This window comes from Dysidea avara, chromosome 11 (assembly GCF_963678975.1).
Source record: "Dysidea avara chromosome 11, odDysAvar1.4, whole genome shotgun sequence".
NCBI lineage: Eukaryota > Metazoa > Porifera > Demospongiae > Dictyoceratida > Dysideidae > Dysidea > Dysidea avara.
Genome location: NC_089282.1, coordinates 26,380,738 through 26,407,738, shown reverse-complemented (window position 1 = coordinate 26,407,738; position 27,001 = coordinate 26,380,738). Strand labels below are relative to the sequence as shown.

General features: G+C 38.8%; 3 protein-coding genes across 5 annotated transcripts; 2 read left to right on the top strand and 1 right to left on the bottom strand.

Annotated features, from left to right (window-relative positions):
- Window positions 1-703: 703 nt before the first annotated feature.
- LOC136237609 (probable protein phosphatase 2C T23F11.1) lies at window positions 704-9,158 on the bottom strand. Its single transcript, XM_066027816.1, has 11 exons — window positions 9,031-9,158; window positions 8,763-8,895; window positions 8,310-8,459; window positions 7,811-7,876; window positions 5,913-5,980; window positions 5,777-5,861; window positions 5,561-5,617; window positions 4,610-4,693; window positions 4,495-4,560; window positions 1,370-1,449; window positions 704-1,318 (listed from the first exon to the last, which is right to left on the bottom strand). The coding sequence occupies exons 2-11, from the start codon at window positions 8,863-8,865 to the stop codon at window positions 782-784; spliced, it is 1,296 nt and encodes a 431-aa protein (XP_065883888.1). The 5' UTR covers window positions 8,866-8,895; window positions 9,031-9,158; the 3' UTR covers window positions 704-781.
- Window positions 9,137-11,380, top strand: LOC136237608 (uncharacterized). The gene is made up of 3 exons (XM_066027815.1): window positions 9,137-10,109; window positions 10,202-10,303; window positions 10,361-11,380. The coding sequence occupies exons 1-3, from the start codon at window positions 9,177-9,179 to the stop codon at window positions 11,321-11,323; spliced, it is 1,998 nt and encodes a 665-aa protein (XP_065883887.1). The 5' UTR covers window positions 9,137-9,176; the 3' UTR covers window positions 11,324-11,380.
- Window positions 11,381-11,552: 172 nt separating this feature from the next.
- On the top strand, window positions 11,553-25,816 carry LOC136237607 (calpain-15-like). Of its 3 annotated transcripts, none has more exons than XM_066027813.1 (14): window positions 11,553-13,229; window positions 13,540-13,745; window positions 13,800-13,869; window positions 14,809-14,922; window positions 15,321-15,465; window positions 15,761-15,839; window positions 16,161-16,283; window positions 16,791-16,952; window positions 17,499-17,660; window positions 18,492-18,876; window positions 18,924-19,102; window positions 21,680-22,109; window positions 24,320-24,356; window positions 24,459-25,816. In XM_066027813.1, the coding sequence occupies exons 1-12, from the start codon at window positions 11,637-11,639 to the stop codon at window positions 21,840-21,842; spliced, it is 3,381 nt and encodes a 1,126-aa protein (XP_065883885.1). In that variant the 5' UTR covers window positions 11,553-11,636; the 3' UTR covers window positions 21,843-22,109; window positions 24,320-24,356; window positions 24,459-25,816. The 3 variants fall into 3 exon arrangements, with proteins under 3 accessions (XP_065883885.1, XP_065883886.1, XP_065883884.1); XM_066027814.1 differs by having other exon boundaries at window positions 24,320-24,686; window positions 25,048-25,815; XM_066027812.1 differs by having other exon boundaries at window positions 24,320-25,816.
- The last annotated feature ends 1,185 nt before the right edge of the window (window positions 25,817-27,001 follow it).

The following is a 27,001-nucleotide window of genomic DNA, read 5'->3' as shown; positions in this document are numbered from 1 at the left end:
ATGCTTACTTTGAAGATAACTTAGGGAGATGATTCAAGGACAAAATTTTGTTTTCAAAAATATGGCTGTAATTGTCATGCACCAAACGATGGAATTGAACTACATCAAAAATCAAATGCCACATGGAGTACAATAATGGTCACTATTACCAGCTAGGCAGTAATAGGCCTAGAGGGGTATATATACCTGTACAAGCTTTAGCCAGTTGATCCTACACCTGGCAATAAGTTTCTTACAGTTGTACTTCGTGACGTCATGTGATAAGCCTAAAAGAGCAAAGAGAATCGCTTTGAACGTAACACTGCAAATAAAACCAGCCTTCTCACTCGCTTCCACATACTGCTCAAGATAGGAGATTACACTTTCCAACTCACCCAAACTACAATGACATTACACCTACTAACTGATCATCACCTCTCAAAATCTTGCTAATATCTCTCAAGCCAACACAACACCTTCATCATTCCTAAGTGTTTATAACTCTCCAGCTACAACCTGTGATACTAAACAGACCACACTACTACTACTGTTTTGTGTGTGTGTGTGTGTGTGTGTGTGTGTGTGTGTGTGTGTGTGTGTGTGTGTGTGTGTGTGTGTGTGTGTGTGTGTGTGTGTGTGTGTGTGTGTGTGTGTGTGTGTGTGTGTGTGTGTGTGTGTGTGTGTGCATTTGCCATAATTATGTGACCACCCACACACAAACCTCACAGGTTATCATGTGAACAAGTTCACAAATACACATATAGTACATATGACACACATAAACACATCTCGTTATAAATTATTATACAGTGGTAGATAAGCTAACAGCAGGGCCACTACTACTATTCTGTGCCACATCATCACAAGGCTGGACACCACTACAGTCAGTAGTACCATTGTGACTATTATGATACTGAGTAGCATCATGACCTGGTACATGTGTGTTCTCATCAGTGACATCATCATCAACCAGTGTTTGCTCTTCCACTGTGTCTGATTCTTGAGTAACTTTAATTGCTTCTTGTGTGGTCATGTTAATGACTTCTATTTCTACATGTCCATTACTTGATGCTGGAGGTTCATCCTCACAACAGTCATACCACTCATCACCATCTTCTTCACTGGTCTCTATAGTTCTATTCAATTTGTTGTTACTGGAGCTGTCAGCCAAACTTCTGCTACTGTTCCCAGCTACTGAACGGCATCTACATCTAGCACACAGTTCGTCATAATTACCCCCCTGTAGTAGACACACCACAATCACAGTCATGTTGTCACAGCCTACTCCACCCATACGACAGTCAGGGGCTAGACAGCGAGTCATCAGTTGTTCACAAATCTGTTGACAGTCAAAATACTCTAATAGAACATACACCCTAACAGAACTAACAGTGTCTGGTAACATTCCATCTGCAATGGCACTCCTAACAAACTCCACCACCTCTTCATTTGTCATCACATCCCATATACCTGTAACAGTGTATGACAACTTACCCACAATGGCACACTATGTATACATGAACTTGTCACTCTCACACACACACACACACACACACACACACACACACACACACACACACACACACACACACACACACACACACACACACACACACACACACACACACACACACACACGCATGTATGCACGTACGCACGCACGCTTGATATGAGCAAGAAAAGCAGGGATGAGCTGCAAACATGTTTACAACATTAAAACATGCTTACAAAACCCTTGGAAGTGAACCTTGATATTATATGAACCTTGATATTATATACTGATTTTGGAGGAGTCAGGAATCAACCATACTCAGGAGCAGCGGAGAAGGGAGGGCAAGGGGGCTGTAGCTCCTGTGAAAAAAATTATGGTGGCCCCCTAAAATTATCTATAGCTGTGATGGAGAGCCTATAGTATGTACAAGTTGAGCCGAATCCTAAAAAACAGCTAAAAATTAAAAGTGGATTTTTTCTCAACAGAGTTAACATTTCAGCCAACCCGATGATTAGTGGTAAAAGCAAAGGTGTCAACAACAGACACGTACTGTTTGGCTCCATTACAAGTTTCAGAAACGGCTGTAATGGATGATGTACTTATATGGCTTCCCCACAGGAATTCAAGATACTCTAATAGAGCAATCATAGTAGGAACAGTGTAGCAAGCTGTTATAAATAAGGAGATATAGTTTGTGGAGGGAAACTATTGCCAGCAGGTAGTGACCTTTTCTTTTGGTCTGACTTACAGCTAGGCCATGGCATCACCAAGCCAGAAGACCCCCTTAAATAAAGGTGTCTCCTCCACTCCACCCTTGACTATGCTAATAGCCCTAAATTCCTCACTGGGGCTACTCAGGGGATGCTAAGCAATCCATTTACTTCATTTAGAAAATTTTACGCAATATTTCCTTTAATGTCTGAGGTTACTAAACCCAATAGAAGCCTGTGGTGGGGTTACTAAATAGTTAGTAACTTGTGGTGTTGTTTACTACATTCATCAAACGAAAATCAGCACGAAAATCAGCAAAGCCAAAAACCAAATGTTCTTTCCGTTAGCTTACTTTCTGACAGGCATCATTAGCATTCAGATAGCCTAGGTGTTCAGGATGATCAATGTCCGGCACGGTGTGGTGCTGACACAATAAACTTGAAGGATAAATCTCGGTTCTAACACCCACAGTTTGCTTCTTTATAGCTTACTTTCTGGACAAGACAAGCGTCATTCTATAATACAAAAGTTGCCCCTGGCAACCTGAATTTTACAACATTTGTAGGGGTAAATGTCTATATTAACATTTCCAAATTTTAAAAGGATAGCATGTATAGGCCATGAGATACAACATTTTAAGTTTGTTATTTTCCATACATTATCTATGAGAGGGGGCAACAGTTGCCCTTTCTGGGCAATCACATAAATAATGTGTGGAAAATGACAAATTCATATAAAGTCATTTCTCAATTTAACATTATTTGTAGGTGTGGATCTCACAATTAACCTCTCCAAATTTTAAACCGTTAGAGTATATAGATCATGATATGATATTTTGAAATTTGTGGTTTTCCCATACATTATCCATGTGATTGCCCAGAAGGGGCAACTGTTACCCCCTACCATAGATAATGTATGGGAAAACTGCAAACTTTAAAATGTCATATCTCATGACCTATATATGCCATCCTTTTACAATGTAAAAATTGGAAACGTTACTTTTGACATTCACAACTACAAAATAATGTAAAATTCAGGTTGCTAGGGGCAAGGTTTAAAATTCCTTATTATGAAATTCATCTATTGTTGGCCTGTGGCCTCAGTAATTAAGTTTGTGGGTAGCCTCACCCACATCGTCCTTGGGTCTCTAAATAGCGTAGAAACCTTGTCGACTCATTCTAATTAACACTTAGGCCAGGTGAGCAAATTTTCGGCAGACCACTAGGACCATGGTTATTTTCTTGGTCAAATTACATGATGTAATGGCCTGTCATTGGCTTACAAGACCAGTCTTTCCTGCATAATCATAATCAATTATGATAAGTGATCGTAAAGTTTCCAAAGTTAATGTAATCATAATTGTAATTAAATACATTGAAAAAGCATTAATTACTTTCATGAATAAATATATTCATTTGATACACCAGAGAATGTGTGGTGCTATAACTATATCGAGATGAACATTGTATACTTACATATCTACAAATTATAAAGATTGATAACTTACATGAGCATAGTACTGTATTGCACATACATGTACACATTCTAATCATGATCGTAATCAGATTACTTAACACACAATTTTAATCAAAGAAAGGAAAGTAATTGTCATCAGAATCAATTACTATTCTTACGTAATTGCCCCCAATGAACCCATGCTAGTGCTGAAGAGTTTAGAAATTTCATAGACGGTACAGTATTGTTCCTTGATATTGTGGTATAACTATATTATCAGTATGCCTTAGATACCAGATATGAAAGTACAGTTTCATTTTTATTCAAGACACAAATCGTATTAGCAAGCTTACTGCAGTATACTATTGTATACCAGTCCATATCCTTTCACATGTACAGTTTTCATACAAATAGTGAACCTTTAAAGACTGTTTTTAAAAATCCACGGTATTGTGGTGTTGAGAAATTAGATGGTATCAAAAAGACCGATACGTGGTTTAACTAAACATATTGTGCAGCACTACTCCATGCCTCCACCACACAGTCAGGGACATGGTATTGCCAATAACAACACTAACAAGTGCTGTGCTACCAAGCCCAACACAACACGCATGCATACTGTATACACGTATACACATACACAAAAGCAAATAGTGAAAGACTTTCATGTACACATGACAGTATGCCTGCCGAGCACTGGCTACCTGTGTACTACTTAGGTGTCAAGACAGTATGGGCAAATCCTCCTGGGTGACAATGCACACACACACGCACGCACGCACGCACGCACGCACGCACGCACGCACGCACGCACGCACGCACGCACGCACGCACACACACACACTACACACACTTACCATCACAAGCTAACACCACAAACTCATGGTCAATGGTTAATGGAGTAGATATCACATCAGGTTTAGCTATGGACAACAATGATGACATCACATACAGGATCACACGATACAGTACCAATCACAATCTGTTGATCTTGTGGTCGGTGAGAATCTCTCTTGTACACAAAGTCTCCCAGGGCCCGGGATAGTGCTAGGTTACCTGTAACAACGTCATATACACTGTCTACTAAATAACACTCAAATAGATAACATTCACTACTCACAAATGTACACTGCATTCATTGGTAAAAATAGTAGTCAGTCATTGGCTAATTTTAAGGTTTAGCCAACCAAAATCAGGCCAATGTGCTGTACGTTTACGTGAAGTAGCCATTACAAATTACCTCTGCTTTTCAAAAAGTTTGACCAATCTCTGATCTGTATTTCTAGCACCATATATACTTGTGAAGGATCATGAGTTATCCTATTAGGGATCAGCAAATTTGTTGGCATAGGAAATCACAATCTTGACAGTAAAACTGTTACATGCAGACAAACTCCCATACCAGATGGTGACTTGACCCTCCATAACCTACTAAGCCTAGGGATGTTCTAAAGGAACTGGGATTCGGATCTTTCACTGTAAAATTTATACTTCTCATCAGCTAAAGGGTTTGATAGAATCGCTATACCACTAGGCTGGGATATATGAAACAAAATAGCAGTTTTACTATTTGAATAGTTATGAACAAAACAAGCAAATTATTCAAGCACTGAAAATGAGTAAAAGGTAAAGTCTGAGGACTATTTCTTTTAAATAGAATTTTTACAATATCAAATCAATGGTTAGGTGACAGAATGTAGCTATTATGCAACTTTCAAATTAGTTAACCAGCTGGAGTAGAAGTCATGTGAGCTACCTAATAATGCAGTAATCTATATAATAAATGCCCACCTGAATTGATATTTAGAATATTAGCAGATAAGAAATTATCTAAACCACTATTGTACAAATAACAACTGATGTCATGGGATCTTTCTGTATATGTAAAGGGGTGTGGCATTGTGATCACGTGATGCTACTCACCGTTCACTCTGTTGAACTCCACCCAACCACCAGCACTGATAATCCGACTGTGTTCACCTGTGTAGTGACACATGATAAACTATAAACTGTATGTGTTACATAATGTGTTATGCTATGCTATATATGCACGCACGCACGCACGCACACACACGCATGCACGCACACAACGCTACATACATACAGACAGACACATTACATAGGGACAAACACACTCACCATAAACATTTGGCTTGTGATCATGAGATAAAACTTGCACATCTCCAGCAACTGACGCAATGGCTCGGGAATCCCCTACATTTCCCTAGTAACAATACTTTCACTACCTCATTAATAGCCCACCACAAACACTTACACAATATATCTTGTTGTCCTTAATGAGGATACTGATAGCTGTTGACCCCGACTGTTTGTGTTGGTTCTCTACAAGATGAAGTGAGGTGATAAAGTCATGTAATAACAATGTTAACTCTTTTAATCCAATACTTCTGCAATTCAGAATACCTCCTATAATCTGACACTGTCAATCAAAAAGCTTTTTATGAACACATTCTCACTACAATTATTATTGAGTATCAAACTATGAAGGTTTCAGTGTATTAAGTTTCTGGTCTCATGTTTGGTCATGAAAAGAAATTAGATGTTACAATAGTCAAAATCTTAATACATAATTATGGAAATGTTTGTTGCACTTGCAAGGACCCGTTCCTGGTATGAAAAAGCTTAAATTTTATGTTTGGTTAAGCATCACCACATGCACTGCAGTGTTAAATGTAATACAAAGCCCTGATATCACCTGGTGAAATAGTACGACTAGAAACATGTCATTATTGTGTGTGGCCTGTGTGTGATCCACTATACTGTGTGATCCACTATACTGTGTGATCCACTATACTGTGTGATCCACTATACTGTGTGATCCACTATACTGTGTGATCCACTATACTGTGTGATCCACTATACTGTGTGATCCATGTAGTGTGCATACAGAGGTTTAGGGACATAAATTACAATCTGTTTCATTGTGGGTCACAAAGGAAGTGATCTTTGAAAATTCTCATTACTGCTTATTAGCAAATGTACATTCCTCAATCACTGTAGTATGTACTTATATGGAATTTTAATATAGTTGTAGTACGTTTCTCACTTCTTTCTTTACGGGCTTCTGTAGGGCCCCTAGTGCTACTAATAAACAATATGGTACAAGGGATGAATTGTAAATATTGAATTCACTTGGTTAAATACTGTAGAATTTATTAACTTAGTTCAAAATATTGATGCAGCAACTATTCAAACTTGTTCACTACTACTTGGTACAAGAAATGTGACCCAGTCTGACAAAACCGGGCTTATCGCCTATTTAAAAGTATCGAGAAATACCGGTGTGTTGTATTTAGTGTGTTGTAGCTCGCCAATGGTTGAAGCTATGTGTACCAAATTTTCACACGTTTTACACCAATTCCTTACCTTACAGACCATCCACTGTGCAGGTAGCCAACAACTAAGTTTCCCGCCATTTTAGATAGTTTTTAAACCGAGGTTGACTGTACCAGGCGTGCTGCAAATTGGGTGGGAGGCGGGGGCCCTGGAAGGTGGGCAAGATGGTGTTCAAAAATTGAATAGGAAGGCCAAGAGATGAATTAGGTCAAGTTTTGAGCCAATGAGGTCTCACAACTGGCTAAAATGAAAGGAAGCTCACAGCAGAGGTACTTATTCAACACCACAGAGCTGTACAGCCACACACAGTCATTCCCAAGCTGACCAGAGCTCCATTAAGGCCCCACACCACACGTACGGATCGCCACTGGGCTTGGGAAAAGCAGCCAGCAAAACCAGACCACTCAAGTCTAGCTGATTTTAAATGTGGTATTAGATAGTTTATTCATGTAGCTGTGTGACCTGGGTGAAAAATCCAATTTGCTGACATGGGCGATAAGACCGGTTTTCTCAGACTGGGTCACAAATGATGTTTAAGTCCTTATTTTTAAAATCAGTTTTGGCACCACTCAAGATTGAGGGTGTGGCAAGTAATCATGGTAGTTACAATTATAAGACTTCTCAAGAGATATACCATGTATCTTTTTTGAGGGATTTTTTTTTGTAATTTTAGTGGATTGGCAGCTAAATTCATCTCTCCCTGCTTAAAATTATTATGATAAAACATAATCGTTTTTACCATACAAATCCACGAAAATTATTAATCATGACAAGTTCATGACACCCTGTAACATATGGTAGTAGTACAATACTTACTAGTCAGTAGTTCCTGATCAAAGGAAAGATACCCATTTATTATGGCTTCCTCAATCCTTTGCTTCCCTGTAGCACGGATGAGATAATATACCAAACCCATACAATATACAGTGAACAAAAAAATTATACAGGTGTCAAAACTTTATATATATAATATACCACTAAATGTTAAAGATAGATGATAAGACACTATAGTGGTGTGTGTGTGTGTGTGTGTGTGCGTGCGTGAGTGTGTGTGTGTGCATGGCATGCACATAGTGAACGCACAGGCACATGAGTGTACTATATTGTGTTTGTCTGTAGCACGTGATAGAGCTTCATTTGGTAGGTAGTGTAGTAAAGAAGGTATTTGCGTATTCACTTGCCAGTATGTGTGTGGCGTGAGTGCAGTAAGTGTGCAACTGTATTGTGCTCAGTACCCATTACGTACACATGTTTGTGCATGTAAACACATCTAACAGGGATAAACAATGTTACAATAGCCACTCAGTGCACTCACTATATGACTTGTCGGTAACAATCATTTTGTGTAGATCATGGCTGGCCACCTTAGCCACATCATGACCTCCATGGCCATCAAATACAGCAAAATACGCAGCACTCTTATCTTCAGTCAGCTCCAACAGACAGGTATGGGAGTCCTCCATTTCTGTCAACACTTAAGGAACTAGCTAGCTTGACACAAGAGGGATACCATTACTCCATACAATCAAAAGACCCACTACAAGATGGGGGATTTCCAACAGACTTGCCAGAGGGATTTCAACACCCAGTTTCCCATTACAAAAAGACAGTTCTAGGTCTATTTAAGCCTGATAATACTAGGGGGTTAGGCTCTGTAATCCACATAATATTATCTCTCTGTAAGTCCCACCTAATTAGCCCTTACCATAGTAGTATATTGATAGGTGCATTACATTGTTGTTCTGGGGTCTATGTTGACAAAGGATACCATTTCTCCATCCCTGCATAGAAGAACAGCCTACTTTGTACTGGCTGTTCTCTGTCAGAGAGGTGTCCTTCTCTGTGACCGGTTCTGACAAGTTTTGTCCCATTTTTCCACACAGCACGTCAATGTTACCTGACTAAACGAACACACAACAGGAGAGCAGTAAACAGCAGTTTTTGCTGCACTTTACGGGGGGAACAACAAACGCCCCACCCACCTAAACTATGCACACAACGACAAGCCATATATTCTACACTTAACATTATAATACCTGAGCTAGGGGTAGGGCGAGCTAATACTCCATTTCAATAACTGGTGAGGTCGTTAAGTGGAACACGTTACCACAATCGAATGGTTTCTGGGTGAATGTGGTTGTGCGCATGCGTTTGTTAAGGAGTAGGGAATTTCCCGCTTGAAATGGCAAGCGACACAAAGACAAGTACAGAAATTGATGAAGGACTGTTCTTAACTGGGGTAGTGGAGACTGGTGATGAAATAGGTTGTGGCTCGTATGGGAAAGTGTACGAGGTGAATTATCGCGGGACTGTTTGCGCTGCCAAAGAGATTCACAAGGTCATTAATAAAGCGGACAGAATAATAAACTTATTTCGAGATGAATGCTTACACGCTAGTAAGGCACGTCACCCTAACATTGTACAGTTTCTGGGTCTGTACAGTCCTCCCCAGTGTGACCTACCTGTGATGGTGATGGAGAAGATGCACAATAACCTGACCTCACTAATAGAGGGATACAGTGACATTCCATTGCACATCAAGATGTCCATTCTACATGACATAACACTGGGGTTGAGATACCTTCACAGCAATAATCCACCTATTGTTCACCGTGACCTGTCATCAAACAATATCTTATTAACTGTACATCTTGTGGCAAAGATTGGTGATCTTGGAGTAGCTAAGGCAATTGACTTGTCTCAGGGACTACTTACAGAGACTCCTGGAACTGCTATTTTCATGCCGCCAGAATCTCAGGATGACAACCCTGTATATGGAACACCACTGGATGTGTTCTCTTTTGCTTGTATTGTACTACACGTTATCACCCAAGAATGGCCCAATCCATCTAGCAGGGTAAATAATAACCAAGTAGTGTCTGAGATAGAAAGACGTCAAAAGTATCTGAACAAGATGACTGGTGAAGAAACACATGAACTAAAACAGTTAGTGATTAGATGTTTAGACAATACTCCAACCAACAGACCTAATATTGAAGATGTTTCCAAGGTAGTGCTGGGCATAAAGGAGAAGTGTGTTCAGTGTTCCCCTTATGCCAGTCTCAACCCAATAACTTGGCAGCAGAGAATAGAGGAGGAGCATCATCGAGCAATTGTAAGAGTTTGTTTACCAAAAGTGTTAGTAATAAGTCCTCCTTTCCCTTGGTATTACCGTGTGTGTGGTAACATGAATTTTGTCATATGTAGGAGCCTGATCACGAGACGGATGTAAATCAAGCTATGGTTGATCTGAAACAATCACAGTTTAATGACAAGGTCAGAGGAAAGTTTGATAGTGTTTTCAGAAAGGTAATAACAGGTGTAGAGTAATTTGTGTTGTTATCAAATGTTTGGCCCTACATTCAGGACACTCCTCTTATATTACCAGCATTATGTAGTGGAAGTTGTGAGATTAACTGGAGAACAGCTGCTGTCCTTCCTGTGCCACTCTACTGTACAACTGCTGTTGTTATTGGGTACAAGTTATACATTGTTGGAGCATCTAGTTCTAAGGAAGAGGCTAAATCTCTTGTGTTTGTTTATGATGTTAACAATGACTCATGGAGCAAGCTACCAAAACCTGACCATTACTTAGCTGTAGGTGAGAACATTGAGGAAGCACTGGTGATATTTGGTGGTCGTAATTGTCAGTCTCGTGAGCAGTCTGACCAGGTCAGTGTGTTCAGTGAGGAACTAAACAACTGGGTTCACAAATATCCAAACATGGCAAAGCCAAGAAGTCGACCGAGTGTCATAGCACATGGCCAGCATGTGATAGTAATGGGCGGCATGACAACTGGTGATACTGTCCTGGATGATATTGAAGTGTTAAACACAAAGGAGATGGTGTGGATTGGAGTAGCTACTAAACTACCTTGTCCCATGTGGAACATCTCCACTACATGTTCTGATAGTAACTTGTTCATATTAGGGTATGCTGATCATAAGCATTCACGTAGCAACAAGGCATTTGTAGTAGCGATACGTGACATATTGTGTGCAGGAAGTGTCGCAGTGAAGTGGGCTGATCATGAGCTAGCTAAACTCCTAGTGTACCGGTCCTCAGCGCTCTCTAATTGTTGTACACCAATCGTATTAGGAGGTAATCATGACAATAGTTATTCGGCAGTTGGTGACATCACCATGTATGATGTGGCAACAACTAGTTGGAGGATAGTAGGATCCATGCCCACCCCTAGAGCTTACCCCATTGTGGGCTTAGTTGAAGGAAAGGCCATTGTGGTCGCTGGAGGCTGTTCTCAAGCTAGAAACAAGACAGAGTGCGAATCTAGTTGTCTCCAAGTATTAGAAATTGGAACAAGAAACTGATAATATAACTTTGTGTGTGCTATATAACCCTGGTATATTGTTGTGACTTGTCCATTATGCATAGTCTCGCGTGGCCAGACCGCTATTTCTCCGTCACGGCGCTTATCGATTAGAGATTATAATCCTATTTCAGAGTAGGCGCTTATAATCTCTAATCGATAAGCGCCGTGACGGAGAAATAGCGGTCTGGCCACGCGAGACTACATTATGCATGCCAACTGTTAACTACGTCATAATGCCTACGTAATGCTAGGAATCCCCTTTACAGTTTTTGCCGAGGTGTGGCGCGTGATAAAGAATTTTTTCCTGCAGTATGTCCGCAGATATCTTCGGTGGTACGTCCACCTCATGGACGTGTCCGTATTGTACGTTTATAAACGAAGACGGGACGATTAGTTGCGCCACGTGTTACCAGCCCAGACCTGGTCACAAGAAGCAGCAACAACGGAAAACTGAGAATAAAGACCAACAGAAGATTGAGAAGAAGGAAACGTGGGGCGAGTGGTTCTCCCGGAAATTACCATTCAAGCGCTCAAACTCCCGCTCAGACAAGCAGAAGACTGAAGCATGGTTCTGCAAGAAATGCACAAAGTGTAACAGTAAGGAAGCCTCGAAATGTGCTTCCTGTGGTACTCACAAGACATTCAAAGAGGACACCCTATTAGTGTGGACATGTTCCCAATGTACCTATAATAACGTTAATACAGCTATTGAGTGTGAGGGGTGTGGTAACTGTAAGAAATGGGATGATGTAAGTGAGTTACATGATACACCACCAACTGGTCTTAATGGTACTCCAGTTGATGTCATTGTGATCAATGATGAGGTCAACGATGATGTTGTGATCATTGATCCTGAAGGTCAGCCATCACATGATCATACCAAGTGTAGTAAATGTGATCTTCACACTAACTCTAAATGTCTCTGCTGTGATACTTTAAATATGAAACTGATCTCTTCGGATAAAAAGGAATCTACCTTTGATCCTGCCACACAATGGGAATGTGCTGATTGCTCATTTTATAATGACAATAAGCAATCTCGTTGTGCCGCATGTGATGGTACTAATAATAAGGCTAAGATAACTAAACAACCTCCAGCACCATTCAACCCATCCACTCACTGGCAGTGTCCCAGATGTTTGCTGCATAACAGTAACAAGGACATACAGTGTTCGGCTTGTAGAAACAGGAGGAAACATCCCAGTGTAGATGAACCAGCTAGTTCTTTTGATCCTGTCAAGCAGTGGCAATGTGCACACTGTTCGTTACATAATGATAACAAACAGACTCACTGTAGTGCATGCTATTGCACAAAGAAGACTGTTGATAGCACAGGGAAATCCCCCTTCAACCCATCCACTCACTGGAAGTGTTCGGTGTGTCCAGTAATTAACAGCATGGCTGACATTCAGTGTATAGCTTGTGGCAGCAAAAGGAAACATCCTAAGATGGATGCCACTCCCTTCAACCCAGCCACACAGTGGCAATGTGCCAGTTGCTCGTTGTATAATGACAACAAATATTCTCAGTGTCTAGCATGTCATGGTACAAAGAAGACTGTTCCTAATGATGCAAAACCGTCAATCTCAACCCTCAACCCAGCTACTCAGTGGGAGTGTATACATTGCTCTCTACATAACAGTAGTAGTCGTAATTGGTGTGAGGCGTGCCATCAGTTGCGGCCTAAAATTACTCATGTTACTCCTGATAAACCGGTTAATCCTGTCATACCTTATACAAGGGAGATATCTATTCCTAGTGAACCAGAGGAATCCATTGGAAAGAGGACACGTTTTTATAGCAACCACACTGCCCTGTTCAGCCTGTCGGTTAGAAACAAGAGAGACCTGATCGATCAAGATGCTCTGTGCATTTACGATGAAATCATGAAGTTTTGTAAGAAGGTAATATCCTTGTAGCATTATGGAAGTACAGTAGACCCTTTTGATATATTTATATACTGCTAAGTGCATGCAGAAATTAAATTTCCTTATGCTAGTTGCCACAGTGGTATACAGGAGTTCCAGACCCTTGTTTACCCTAATGACTGTTGACTGTTCAAGTAGATTATTTTGAGTGTAGCAAGTATAACAGAGAACTAAGCTCATTAAATGAATTGCATGTATTTAATAATTCACTTTTCTGAGCATTTGTATTGATACGGTTGCATAATTATTTTATTCCTTTGAATAGTTTTATTTTTGCTCTGTTTAGGATAAGAGTGGATTTGTTGACCCTGATTTCCTCCCTGGTCCTCATTCACTCTACAAGGACCCCTCAAAGTCATCACACTTTTGGAGTGTCAGGGAGTGGTGTAGGCCTCGTGAGATCAGGTGTCGTGAGGGAAACTCTGTCAAGTGGACAGTGTACAGGAATCCTGAGCCAGGAGACATCTCCCAGGGAGCCCTGGGCACTTGCTGGTGAGCCAGAGGGGAGACAGATGGTGTGGTGTGTAAGTGGTGTTGTACATGTAGGTTCTTGAGTGCATTAGCTGTGATAGCTGAGAAGCCGGAACTGGTGGAGCAAATCATCATTAACAAAAATGTGAGCACTTCATGTGTTGTGGTTTGTGTAGTTTATGGAACTACCGTCTCTGGTCTGGACCATCTTCTTGTGTGCCTAGAAGTGAGATGTTTCTAATTTCAGGCGGTCTGAATGAGTACAATTAGACCATGAATATGGTATGGTATCCAGCCTTTTACTATGCATGTATGTGTATAGAAAATACAGTGGATCCTCAGTTATCCAAACAGCTTTGTTCTTATAGTTAGCCAGAAGTGTTCAGATAAGTGAAATTGTTTGGATAACTGAAGCCCATTAATATAGATACAGAGCTTCATTCAACTACTCTGATAGGACAGTCATTTACTCTAATAGAATGCACACTGATGATAAAATACTAGAACAGTCACATTTGGCGTTTGGATAATCGAGGTGTTCAGATAAATGAGGTTTGCATAAGGGAGGATCCACTGTACTTGTCGTGGAGGTTCATAACCACAGCTCATGTTAACACTTCAATCACATCACAGCCTTGAAGTATTATCATAAATATTGCAAATTGGACATCTTTAGAAGAGTCATTTAGTCATTTTCTTGTAAGATATTGTGGTATCTGACTAGATTATTTTACCCTATGAAATTGTTTCATGCGAGTGCTGATAAGTGCAGATGAAACTACAGCAATAATAATTATTGCTTTGTTGAGAGGAGCCATGTAGACAAAGCTTTAAAGGAGAACAAAGAATTGTTATAAATACTGTGGACCAACTACTACACAGAAACCTCCTTCTTATAACAACTACTTGTAGTTGTACAGCAGCTATTTGTAGTGTCAGCTGCTGTAAACAGCAACAAGAAGGTTTGGTGTGGCAAATCAATTTTGCCAATTAGCTAGTTTATATTGATCGGCTGTGTGGTAAATTTGGCAAACTTTTCCTTGTCATGTTAGTAATCATATTAATGTACACATTATCTACACAGTACACTGAACAAGGAGTGTATCTATTACGATTGTGTAAGGATGGTTGGTGGGGAATAGTACAAGTTGATGACTACCTTCCCTGCACCAAAGACAGGACACTGGTCTTCTCTAAGGTAACAGGACATGTGTCGTAACCAGGAATGTGTGCACAGCAATAGTCAAGCACTTAAAAAGTCATACCCTTGTACACTGGGACCAGCTGAAAGCTGAGCAAGTGATCCCCATTTCAACTGCCCTATTAGAACATATACCAGTAACTGAAATTCTCTAATAAAACAGTCATTTTTTTCTGTTCACCTAACACTTAGATAATTAAAGTCCTACTATAAATCTATAATTTATATAATATGACTAATGAAGACTTGTAAACTGGCTAAAGTATTGGTGTGAGCTACTATGCAGAATTTGTCTAAATTGCATATCCCTAAGTCACAATGCCATGAGAAGTATGAGTCACTCACAAATGTGACTTTTGCTCCATTTATAATGCACATGTCATCATTTTCCTTAGAGCTTGAGGAAACAATTATGGGTCCCACTGATTGAGAAGGCACTCGCCAAGCTCTACGGCAGTTACGAGGCAATAGAGGCTGGTTTTGTGCTTAATGGACTCTCAATTCTAACTGGCTATCCATGTGAAAATATTAGACTACAAAGTAAGTCTAATATAGTACTGTATAGTGAGAAATCTAACAGTGTTGTTACTATAGTTCTCTATATACTCTTGTGATTAGTACACAAAGGGTGGGTTACTGATCTCACTGCAACAAATAGCAAAGTCAATCAAGCAATTACAATTCCTATAATATGTAACTGTAGGTAATATTTAAGACCCATTTAAAGAGTCTTTAGGCTAAATTCTCTTCTAAATTGCATACTGTTCCTTATATAGCTATAGCTCCCCCACTATACAATATTAACTACAGTGATATTGTGAAGTGTTCTCTTTAGACAACAGCAGCAAGAAAGGTACAGATCCAATTGATGACAATCTGTTATGGGTGAAGTTGTTGAGTTTCAGAGAGGCAGGGTAAGAGAGACACAGTGTATACCTCAGTTATCAGAACCCTAGCAACCATCTGTGTTCACTCCATAACTGTGTGTGGAATAGGTTCAGAAAAATGTACCTAAATCCCTAAGTAAAATGTATGGAGCTAAAGACTTATGTCTAGCTCTGAAAGTTTGCTGAGAGAGATACTACAAATGTAGCTAATATTGTGTCAAAATATCTTTGTCCCAAAGTAGCTTTTGTAGAAAGGTTCCACTGTTTTCAGTTTCAGATAACTGGTCAGGATAAGTGAGGTGGTTCCACTGTATACCATGTTACTGGTCATCATGTTCTGTTGGTTAGGTTTTTGATGGGGGCATCGTGTGGTGGACGTGACACTGTTAGCCATGATGACTGCCAGGCAGTGGGACTGCAGTATGCTCATGCATACTCCATCTTAGATGTGGTGCAAGTTGAGCACTTGAGGTAAGTAGTCTTGTGGAAGTCTCCAATAAAAAAAAGAGAAGTACAAGTAGTGTGGTCCCATCCATACATTTGTCTAACCCCAGTATACATTATTCCTAGTTTCATCACTATAATGGGAACCCTAAGACTCAGAAGTTGCTCTTTTTAGATGTACAATATGTGACCGGGCCTGCAAAAACAGGGCATGTGGGCACAAACTACACCCTGTCACACTAAAGGTCATATGTCAGTAGCGGAACAGAATATTTACATTCTGTAAATTGCATCATAAAGCCAATTAAATGCTGATTAGGAGCTGAAAAGTGCATTGCCATAGCGTAATGGTATAAAAAGTTATGATTGACGGAACTTTGAAGAAGTAGGAAAAAAATCATGTGCCCACATGCCCTATTTTCACAGGCCCAGTCACATATTATGATTTTCTTAATGTACAGTACAAGTAGAGTGTGTGGTGTGAGTGTACATTTACAGTACAATTTTTGATTTTTTAAATTTCTGTATTATAAGGTTATTGAAGCTACGCAACCCTCATGGGTATGGATCACGTGAGACGTGGCGTGGCAACTGGTCAGACCACTCACCACTATGGACTCCTCTACTCAAACAACTGCTACTACCTCATGGAGAGAACCAGGGAATATTCTGGATATGTCTCCATGATCTGATGAAGTAATGATACACCTACTATTGTGGTCATGTCACCTGAGCCCTTGTTATTTCTTACACCAACCACAAGATCTGACATATAGTATTGCTATGAAGCCATTCACATTTCCAAAATATTTATCATATTAGCTGTAAAATTGCACATTTTGGAAACCCTAAAATACACTTTGAAATTTTACAGTATTAAAATATTTTAGAAGACTTGATTCATACCACAAAAAGGGATTTTCCCTTTTCTTTCTAGCTACATCTACTGTCCTGGTTAGAACATTTACAGTCTGCTACAATGCCAGCATTGCTTGTATAACTGACTTGCCTAGTTTTTTGGATTCTTCACTTGAAGCAGACATGGGGTGAAACGTTTATAACCAGGCTGATTTAGGTTCTAGTGTATCACATTTATTAGAAAAACAGAGTTTAGTACCACAATGATTAATGGACTTAAAAGATATGTAAATTCCTATATCTTGAGATAAAGTATCTGGTGATACATCTTTCACTTTAATGTTGACTCTTTTTATGACAGCGCTATCATTTCACTTGTTGTAGATACTTCTCTGATGTTGATGTGTGCAAGTACCATCCTGACTGGTTTGTGGAGCGAGTGAAGGGTGAACTGCTACCCTACATCCCTGCCAAGATGGCAGTGATGGCAGTTGAGATAATAGAGACTTGTGAAGTAGACATCTGTTTGTACCAACCCTCCTGCAGGTGGGGTCACCATGATCATAACCCCCACACATGTTATGTTGTGGGACCAGCTGTTAGGTTGACCACAGCACTGACAGCAGTGTTCAATCACATTAAAACCTATCATATAAAACTCCATTTATTTACTCTGATAGATCATACTTACTATAGTTAAACATGCGTCACTTGACAAATACTCTAATAGAACAGTCACTACTGTTAGGTCAACTGAGGCTTCAACAAGATTATGATGTTTAGCTAGTGGTAGTACTGACGTTTATATCAGGGTCTTCCCAAGGGATTGTATAGTAGTTCAACACCACATACTTTAATGAGGTAAAGACTGTATAATCAACAAAATGGCTTTAGTTTGTCTGTAAACTAGGATAGGTCAATAATATTATCTATTCATAATAATATGTAACGCTGATGTCAGTAGCATTTATAAAAGTGCCACTATTGTTATATTATTGTGTCTTGCAATTTATCAACTGATCTGCTATAGAAGCCTTACCAGAGTATCATTTTGGCTTTTCACTAAATAAATTTCATAGCAGATTTTGCTGACATATATGTGATGTGAACCAAAAATTTTCCATACATGTGATTATCATGTTCCCTGACTGACTGTCCAACACTATATAATAAATTAATTGTTTCACCACTCAATTTCATCAGATAACTTGTAGTCATCACAGTTGAGACTAGTACAGGATATGTGTGTTGTGTTGGAGGTTGAAGATGGCTTGTGAGGTTCTTGGGTGTTAATTACGCATCACTACAATTAGGATTGAACTGGTTTTTATAGTTATTATGTAACGTGTGACCAGCTTATTTGTGTGCATTATTTAGGAACAAGATGGTGGATTCTTTAGTAGATATTGTCATTCTAGTAATGAGATATAAAGCTCCTGAAGATAACATGTTGTTGGAGTGTATTCCTCTGCCAGTATCCTGTGTGTCGCACAGTGACTGTAGTATCAAGTCCTGTGTCTCTGTGTCAGCTGTGCTAGACCCTGGCTACTATGCCATCATTCCAATATCCTTCAATGTTCTCAGTGAGTTCTGTGCCCCTCAATCAGCAGCAGCAGCAGCAGCTCCCACTGGTGGAGGGATACCTTATTCATTAGCAATCTTCAGCAGCAAGGTTGTTGTGACTGAAACAGGTCAAACTCAAGAAGGATTTCTTGCCCAGTCAATATTCTTGTTAGCAGAAAAGATAGGCAAGAAGACAGAGGTACAGTTTGGTGTGGTACTCTACCAGTTGTAGTCAACTTGTTACAGGCGTTCAGCAACATGTGGCTGTATGATGTTCACGTGAAGGACATGTGTCACGTTGTTGTAGCAGAGAATCATTCTAGCTACTCTTACTTCAATGTAACTGTGAACTGCAGTGAGAGTTATAACTTAATCTCTTCCAGAGGTGATATGTTCTCTACTGACTGTATTGCACCCAAACAGCGGTAAGTGTAGCTTAGAATGTGTAGTGCGCGTGTGTGTATTGGTACCTGGTGATTACTGGGAAGCAACTGTCTTTATCTCATAAAACAGGATGTAGGACAGGTGTCCTACAGCACTTGTGCTGTAAGCCTTAATAATATTTTTAAAACATTTAGCGGTGTTGGGGTCATTGTGGAACTTCAGGTTGATACCTCCTGCAGGTTACTAGCCCTGCCCCAGGAGGATTTACCTCAAGTGCCTGAGTGGTACATAGGAATCCCAGTGCTGGTTCACTGGGCGGCAATACACTAGCTGTGTTTGCATGATTGCTGTAGGTTTGTGTGTGTGTGTGTGTGTGGTGCATGTGTGTCTCTTCTAAGCAATGTAACAGCTACAGTTACACATTACTTTCAGAAAAGTAACTAGTTACATATTGTACCTTACTCTGAGGGCAGGAACTAGTAATACTGGAACCTTCTTTAACGGTTACCTGAGTTGGCCAGTCACCTCAGCATAATGACCACATGGCTGCAGTCCCAGTTGATACCCAATCAGTTCATACGGAAAGAGTTCACATTAAGCAGTCACTTCAATAATGTGTTTGTAAACGATAGTTTACTATACAAATGATAGTTTACTATACAAATGATAGTTTACTATACAAATGATAGTTTACTATACAAATGATAGTTTACTATACAAATGATAGTTTACTATACAAATGATAGTTTACTATACAAATGATAGTTTACTATACAAATGATAGTTTACTATACAAATGATAGTTTACTATACAAATGATAGTTTACTATACAAATGATAGTTTACTATACAAACGATAGTTTACTATACAAACGATAGTTTACTATACAAACAATAGTTTACTATACAAATGATAGTTTACTATACAAATGATAGTTTACTATACAAATGATAGTTTACTATACAAATGATAGTTTACTATACAAATGATAGTTTACTATACAAATCATCTTGCATTAAGCAGCCAACAAATGATAACAATTATTACATTTTAATGTAACAATTCTTTCAGTCTTTCAATGAGTAAAGATTGTCCATAAAACTTATACTGGCATGGAATTTCAATGCCGAGCTCACTACCTGGTTGCATCTCTGTCCTTTAATTTCACAGAATCCAACTTTTCCATCATGATTCAGAGAGTAGGATGCAAGTTCTTTACTCAATTTAGGGTTTAACACAATTTCTATCAGTTACGGTACTGCCCAAGTGCAACGTTGCACTTACTCGCACACACGATTTTGCTCGAGATTTTAATAATTACTAATTAAGGGGCGTGGCAACTGTTTCGCTTGTGATGCTTATGAACAAAACAGTTGCCATGTCCCTTAATTAGCAATTTTTAAATCTCGAGTGAAATTGTGTGTGCAACGTTGCACTTGGGTAGTACCTTATATGGAATATTATTATGTTGATATGCAAACACTGCATACAATTACAACATCAAATGTACAATATAATCTACACAAAACCTCTATACAGTGGCCAAACAGTACCATATTGCTTGTGGCTGCAAAGATGTTGAGTTGGGCAGCCACCTCTTTATAAAGGCCAAATGTGTCTGGCCCGAAGGTGACCACTTTAGACAGGTTCCACATTTTATTCTATACAATAAATCTTTACAAGCTCCCAGCCTACAACAAGTAACAAGGAGGATTGACGAGTTTCTCTGGTTCAGCTAGTTAAACTACAAACACACACAGTGAAACCTGTCTATTCTGGTCATCTTAAGGGAAAAATTTTCTGACCTCATTAAGGAGGTGGCTGCATTAAGCATGTCACTTTGTACATAGTTGGCACATGTTGGGATTTTTATAATGGCCAGTTTAGACAGGTGACCTCTTTATGCAGTGAACTGATTAGATTGATTGATTTGATTTATTATTTTATACTCACAACAATCGACACAGTGCCGTTCCTCCTTGTTGGAGTGATACAAAAATACAAAAACAACAACTAACTAAGCATACAAGAATATACAAGATAAACACAAGACAATAGTATACATTACACCACCCACACATACAAGTACACAAATAACATTGAATTACATAGTTGACAAAAAAATGGCTTTTTGCATAGCCATGAAAATCTCTAAATGAATGAAGTTCTTTAATATCAGATGGCAAGGAATTCCACAAATGAGTGGCTTTGTATCGACAGGTTTCACTGTACTGTACTTTGTTATAGTATCTTGGTCACTACTCATACCATATCACTTTATGTCTGCAATGCTTTTTCAGTGCTGTCTGGACCCAAATTTCAACCAATCACGTGGTGGATACAATGCACATTAAAAAAAATTAAATACCATGTTACAATTTCCAGAGTAAATAACCATTACATATTACTTGTTGCTCTATCATGTAACATTACATGTATGTTGCAAAAGTAACATTGCAACATACTTAATGTGTAATGTATTATATTATTACTCCTAACTCTGATACTGTGTATATACACATATGTGTAGTGTGTGCATGGGTACATGCAGTGAATATTGTATGTGTATAACACACACCACTTGTGTCCACTTCACTATCACTTTCTTCCCTTACAGGCAAGTAATAACAGTCTTGACTCAGCTGGACAAAGGAGGAGGGTACTACTTCAATGCTAGTTTTGAATTCTCATCATTCTTGATGAAATTTGGAGGAGCATCCCAAACTCCTCCAATCCATACTGGGATTAGTGCCATACACACTCCACAACCTGTTAGATAATTAAAACACAATCTTGTCAACATGTATGAATTATTGCTGATTACTGTATGTACAAATTATATAATACACTGCAATTTCTAGAACTAAAGAAGAACACAAGGAGATGCATGGGGTTCCAGAAACTTTCTCTAAAATTTAAACGTCTAGGCTCACAGAACTATAAAAATTTGTGGCACAAAAGGTACAGAAAAGTACAATGCAGTACTTACATTGATTCTACAGAAGGGATATAAGATAACCATACATCAGGAAGAAAACAAAATTAAGGTGCTGTAAACTGAGAAATGCTATATAGCTCTTATAGTAATACCAAGAGTATCCATGGTGTGTCATAAACCTAGTCATTTGAACTATTGTAATGTTCACAATCCGGCTGTTAGTAGTCCAAGACTTTGTAGGCTATACCCCCATCATGATCTCCGGTATCTTCTCCACACTCCACTATTATTAACTCGTGCACTACATGCATAATAATTATCTATCTTGTCTAGTATCTGTGCATGCATTAAATTTGATTCACAAAAATGAGTGAGGTCCTTAACTGCTGAATGGTAAGCACCAGCTTATAGTCCTCCTTCTTGAGAAGTGCATGCCAGCAAATGTGTGCTACATGTATAGCTTACATGCTTACACAATGTACAGGCAAACTATAGTGATGGACACTGTAACAACAAGTTGTCACTCATAAAATTGTTAGCATTTATTATGGGTTTGGTGATGAGACAGTTTCCAGTTTACGATGTATTCCAAAGTTTGATTGCTGAAGGAATGTTTGTGAGTACAAAGTCTATTATGTATATCATACAGCACGGTAGTACTATATATTAGGGATCATAAAGGATTTGATTAAAAAATATATCCCAAAAACCAATTTCACAATATAATTATACCATCTTGGTGTCTAGTTAGGTATTATAACCAAGTGCCCGACCCAAAGTGCTTCCAATAGGTAGCTTTTTTTTAAATTAAAATTTCTACTAACTGCCTGCCTGCCTGATGATGCCTTTAGACAAACATAACTCAAAAGCCACAATCAGTTCTTTGCTGTAGTTACCATGTCACTGGGCTAACATTTTGAAGCTATAAAGAACGTGGTAGAGCAGCCAAATAGTTACATTGCAGTCCAAATTTTTAATTGGTCATGGTCTGCACATACCAGCATAATGTGAAAGGCCTGAGAAAACTGTGCATGAACCATCACATTACAGGTGATATCTCAGTTATATGCTTGTACTACAGAGCTAAAGATGGTAAATATTTATGAGTCATGAAAACATTAGTATATCTACATGACCTGGTCACATATTATACAGTACTGTATGGTAGGGATCGTGAGTTTGCGCCTTCCCATAAAATCTGACCAGATCCCAGCAGCTTCACAATACCTTCATGGCACATTGCCAGTATTGGTTGGGTATAATCAAACCTTAAAGCAGCAACCCAAAACACTTCCAAAGAGTTGCTACGAAATTTTATAATTGTGAAATTTTCTACTGAATGACTGGCTGAGTAATTAACTGATGCTTTCACACAAGCATAACTCAAGGTTATGGGCTTGATTTTTCATTGTTAGACATCTCTTCAACCCAACAGGTGCCTTTGACATGCTGCAGTACAGTGTACATAAGGTGTATGCTCCACTGACTTACCTTTGTCAACTTTTGTGTCTTGTTTCTTTTCATTGACAGCATAAGGCGTCGTTGATTCATGGTACATGTAGCTCATCATGGCTTCAGGTTTCCTATCAAGCAGGCATAAACAGTATATCCTATGGACAGAAAACCAGGGGATGAGCCCACAGCTGCCAGCTGTGGGTAATCCATAAGATATACTATCTATGTACGACTTAAGAAGCTGTCCATAATTTTATACCACTGAAGTAAGCAGGCTAATTTTATGGAATGCCTGGCACCATTCTTTCTTGTAATGTGGTATACGTGGATTCAGTAGTCATAATTATGTTATTAAAAAGGTAAACAAACAAGTAGAAGGAAAAATTAGGAATTTTAAGCTGGATTAGGGATCAAAGAACAAAAAAGCAGGGAAACAAGGGAACAGCTAAAAAGTTGTGAAACAAGGTAAGTATTTGCAGGTATAGGCAACCTCCCTTGTTTCACAACTTTTTAGCTGCATGTTCCATTGTTTCCCTGCTTTTTTGTTCTTTGATCCCTAATCCAGCTTAAAATTCCTATTTTTCCTTCTACTTGTTAGTATTTTGAGGGGAGCGTGTTTCGTCACATACAATTATAGTTTCAGACATATGGCGACATTCTTTCCTTTGATGTGATTCATTAGAAGCATGAATTATATATGCTACAAAAAGTTAACAAACAGTCATAGGAAAAACTAATTATTCCTTACACTTGTGTAGTACAAAGATAGTACAATCAAGCTGTTAGTGTCATTTTACTGTTTGGTTGTTATACATCAAAGGTTCAAGACAGCCTCATTTTATTGTCACCTTTTGCACTTTATAGGCTGCACCTCCTGCAGGATATCAAGCCAGACGCACAAGTAAATTGCACTAGTACATTGTTACTGTTAGCACTACTTGATTCTGTCTTTACATACTTTACAGTTACTGCTATTTGTAATATTATCTGTCTGTTAAACTAGAGGATATGATGGTTTGTACTGCCCTGCTCTTCATTGTTACTCTCACTGCAGTTAGTGTGGTAGCATCATTTCATTGTTCCAATCAACAACTATTAGCTAGTGGTGATGACGACATCCAACAAGTCACTACCCTACATTACTGTACCATCATAATGATTGATACTGGGCATCGCCTACACTACCGATAGCCTCATTGTTACTACTTCAACAGATGGCCACACTTCTCAGGTGATTGCTAAGCTAGATAACGAGATACGTATACATTGCTATGCTATGGCTGCCAATGACCGCCACTATCACTTCATACTATCAGTGGTGATAAACCTGTTGGCTGCACTGATTAGCAGATATGTTGCTGTCCTGCATTTGATGTTTAAGAAGTTGCGTAACCTGTTCGGAAAGGTATTGATGCTTTACAGCTTCACAGTATTGTGTTCAAATTTTATGTAATTTGTTTGGTTTATGTTACACGTCACAATTCCCAGTTTGCATGCCACACTATTACAGTAGTCATCAATGTAGTGTTCATGTCCACTGCACTATCTGCCATTTGTGTTCTTGTACTGCTGGCACACTTCATGTACTGTAGTCACAGACTCCAGCAGGAAATGTCAGAGAGAGCATCAAAGCAAGTTTTCAGATGTTGTGCTATTTACATTGTGAGCACAGTGCTATTGGTGTTGGTCTTCTTCTTGATGATATGTTATGATATGGTAATTGACAGTGGCAGGTATACAATCCAACCAGACAGCTATTGTACATTAGCGATTGATGGCACCTACAAGGCAGTAGTACTCCCCTTAATCATAGTCATGATTAACAAGGTAGCACATATCGTGGCCTTCAGCTTCTACCTGTACTACATGTACAAGCTGAAACAAGACAACATCAAGCAAGAGCTTCTGAGACAATTGCATAAAATTGCCATTGCTATGGGATCAGCTATTGGCTTATCCGCTTTCATTTTGTACTTGATGTGAGATTTACATTACATGTCTCAAAACTGTTCATAGGCATTGGGCTTGTGGAGCAACTTGCAATTGCTGTGATTCTCACAGAGAAGAAGACGCGCTTGCTTTGCAAGGGAATTCTTTTCAAAGAACTGACCAGTGACAGACTGACAGACTGACTGTTTTGTCATGTTATATGCCATTATTATCAATGTTATTATGGCTATTGTGCATTTATTCAAACATTATAATTTATTGTTAATTAAGTTAGCGTATTGTCTTGAATTATTGTTTGGGTGTTTGTTTCTTTCAAGCAACATTTTTTTATGGCTACTAAAAGAAGCCACTGATTATATGAGACCAGTGTTTATAAATACTATGACTTATGAATGGAACATTGTTGATGTAAAATGATGACAAATTGCCAAAAAAATTTGCTGTGGTAAACAAATATATTGGTGAATGCTTGACTATCAGAAGTGCAAAACATTGGTGAAACTATCAAGGCAAAATTTGATTGAACAAATTTAGAATAAAATTGTTGAGAACCAGATTCATACACATGGTGCAATGTACATGATGGGAAATAAATAAGAATGTGTCGCTGCATGTGTACATCATCATCCATTTTATGTATGTTGTGTTTTGACTTCAGTCTAGCCAGTCTATGTAGAATCTGGACATCACAAATACAACAGTGAATTCCGACCCAAACAAGGTTTTTCACTGCCATGCTTTCCTGGTGGTATTCTCACAAGAAAATTTTTGGAAAACAAGAATCCTGAGATTGAATTTGGAAGTGACAATTTGAATCACTTAAGTTTTGATAAGGAAATAAAGCCATTGTATAACCATTTAAACATGCTCTCCATCAATAAGTGTTAGCTAGTGTGAATACAATAAGAACAACAAAACAAACAACAATCCAATGGTAACTTCATGCAAAATACAGTACAAGTTGACATGTAGCTATACTGAACCATCAATGTACGTATTTGGTAAGTTTTGAAACTTAAACAAGTATATGCAAACGTGCATCAACTGGGTAGAGAGAAGAACCATCAGTATTATTGATGACACAAACAATTACAATCAAATGTCCTCGGACACATGCTACCACAAAAATAGGGCATAAAAAGCCCCACAGGTGGGCATGGCAAGGAGTACAATTAACAAAAAACAAAACACACACACACAATTAATAATGAAAAATGTCTTGCCAACATGATGTTTGTTTAGCATTTGTAATTGTAATTGTAATTGTAATTTTTAAGCAGGGAGTCCACTCAGTAAAACTGATTTTCAGTGGAGCCCTGAACAAACATACAATAGACACATACAATAACTAATAATATACAAAAAAAAACAAACATACATACACAACTAAGGATACATAGACAAAATTACACACAGGAATTTGATGGCTCGTTTGATGGTAACAGTTTTAGCGTGAGGTGAAACAGTGTTTCAAGGGGGGAAAAGTCAATTCCAGGAATAATTTGATAATTGGTAAGGAACTTTGATGTGGGCATGAGACAGCCATTCAACAATCATGATCCATATGTTGTGGCTATAAAGACACGGAAAGAGCCA

What these genes read in the sequence shown, in the direction of transcription:
- LOC136237609 (XM_066027816.1), bottom strand. Translation starts at nt 8,865, where the DNA reads ATGGGACAAAACTTGTCAGAACCGGTCACAGAGAAGGACACCTCTCTG. An exon ending in TATGCAGGGATGGAGAAATG is followed by an intron (nt 8,460 to 8,762) that starts GTATCCTTTGTC and finishes AAGTGTTGACAG; the next exon opens with AAATGGAGGACTCCCATACC. An exon ending in TCACAAGCCAAATGTTTATG is followed by an intron (nt 5,618 to 5,776) that starts GTGAGTGTGTTT and finishes GTCACTACACAG; the next exon opens with GTGAACACAGTCGGATTATC.
- LOC136237608 (XM_066027815.1), top strand. Translation starts at nt 9,177, where the DNA reads ATGGCAAGCGACACAAAGACAAGTACAGAAATTGATGAAGGACTGTTC. An exon ending in AGGAGCATCATCGAGCAATT is followed by an intron (nt 10,110 to 10,201) that starts GTAAGAGTTTGT and finishes TGTCATATGTAG; the next exon opens with GAGCCTGATCACGAGACGGA. An exon ending in TTGATAGTGTTTTCAGAAAG is followed by an intron (nt 10,304 to 10,360) that starts GTAATAACAGGT and finishes CCCTACATTCAG; the next exon opens with GACACTCCTCTTATATTACC.
- LOC136237607 (XM_066027813.1), top strand. Translation starts at nt 11,637, where the DNA reads ATGTCCGCAGATATCTTCGGTGGTACGTCCACCTCATGGACGTGTCCG. An exon ending in GTGCAAGTTGAGCACTTGAG is followed by an intron (nt 16,284 to 16,790) that starts GTAAGTAGTCTT and finishes CTGTATTATAAG; the next exon opens with GTTATTGAAGCTACGCAACC. An exon ending in AGATAGGCAAGAAGACAGAG is followed by an intron (nt 18,877 to 18,923) that starts GTACAGTTTGGT and finishes AACTTGTTACAG; the next exon opens with GCGTTCAGCAACATGTGGCT.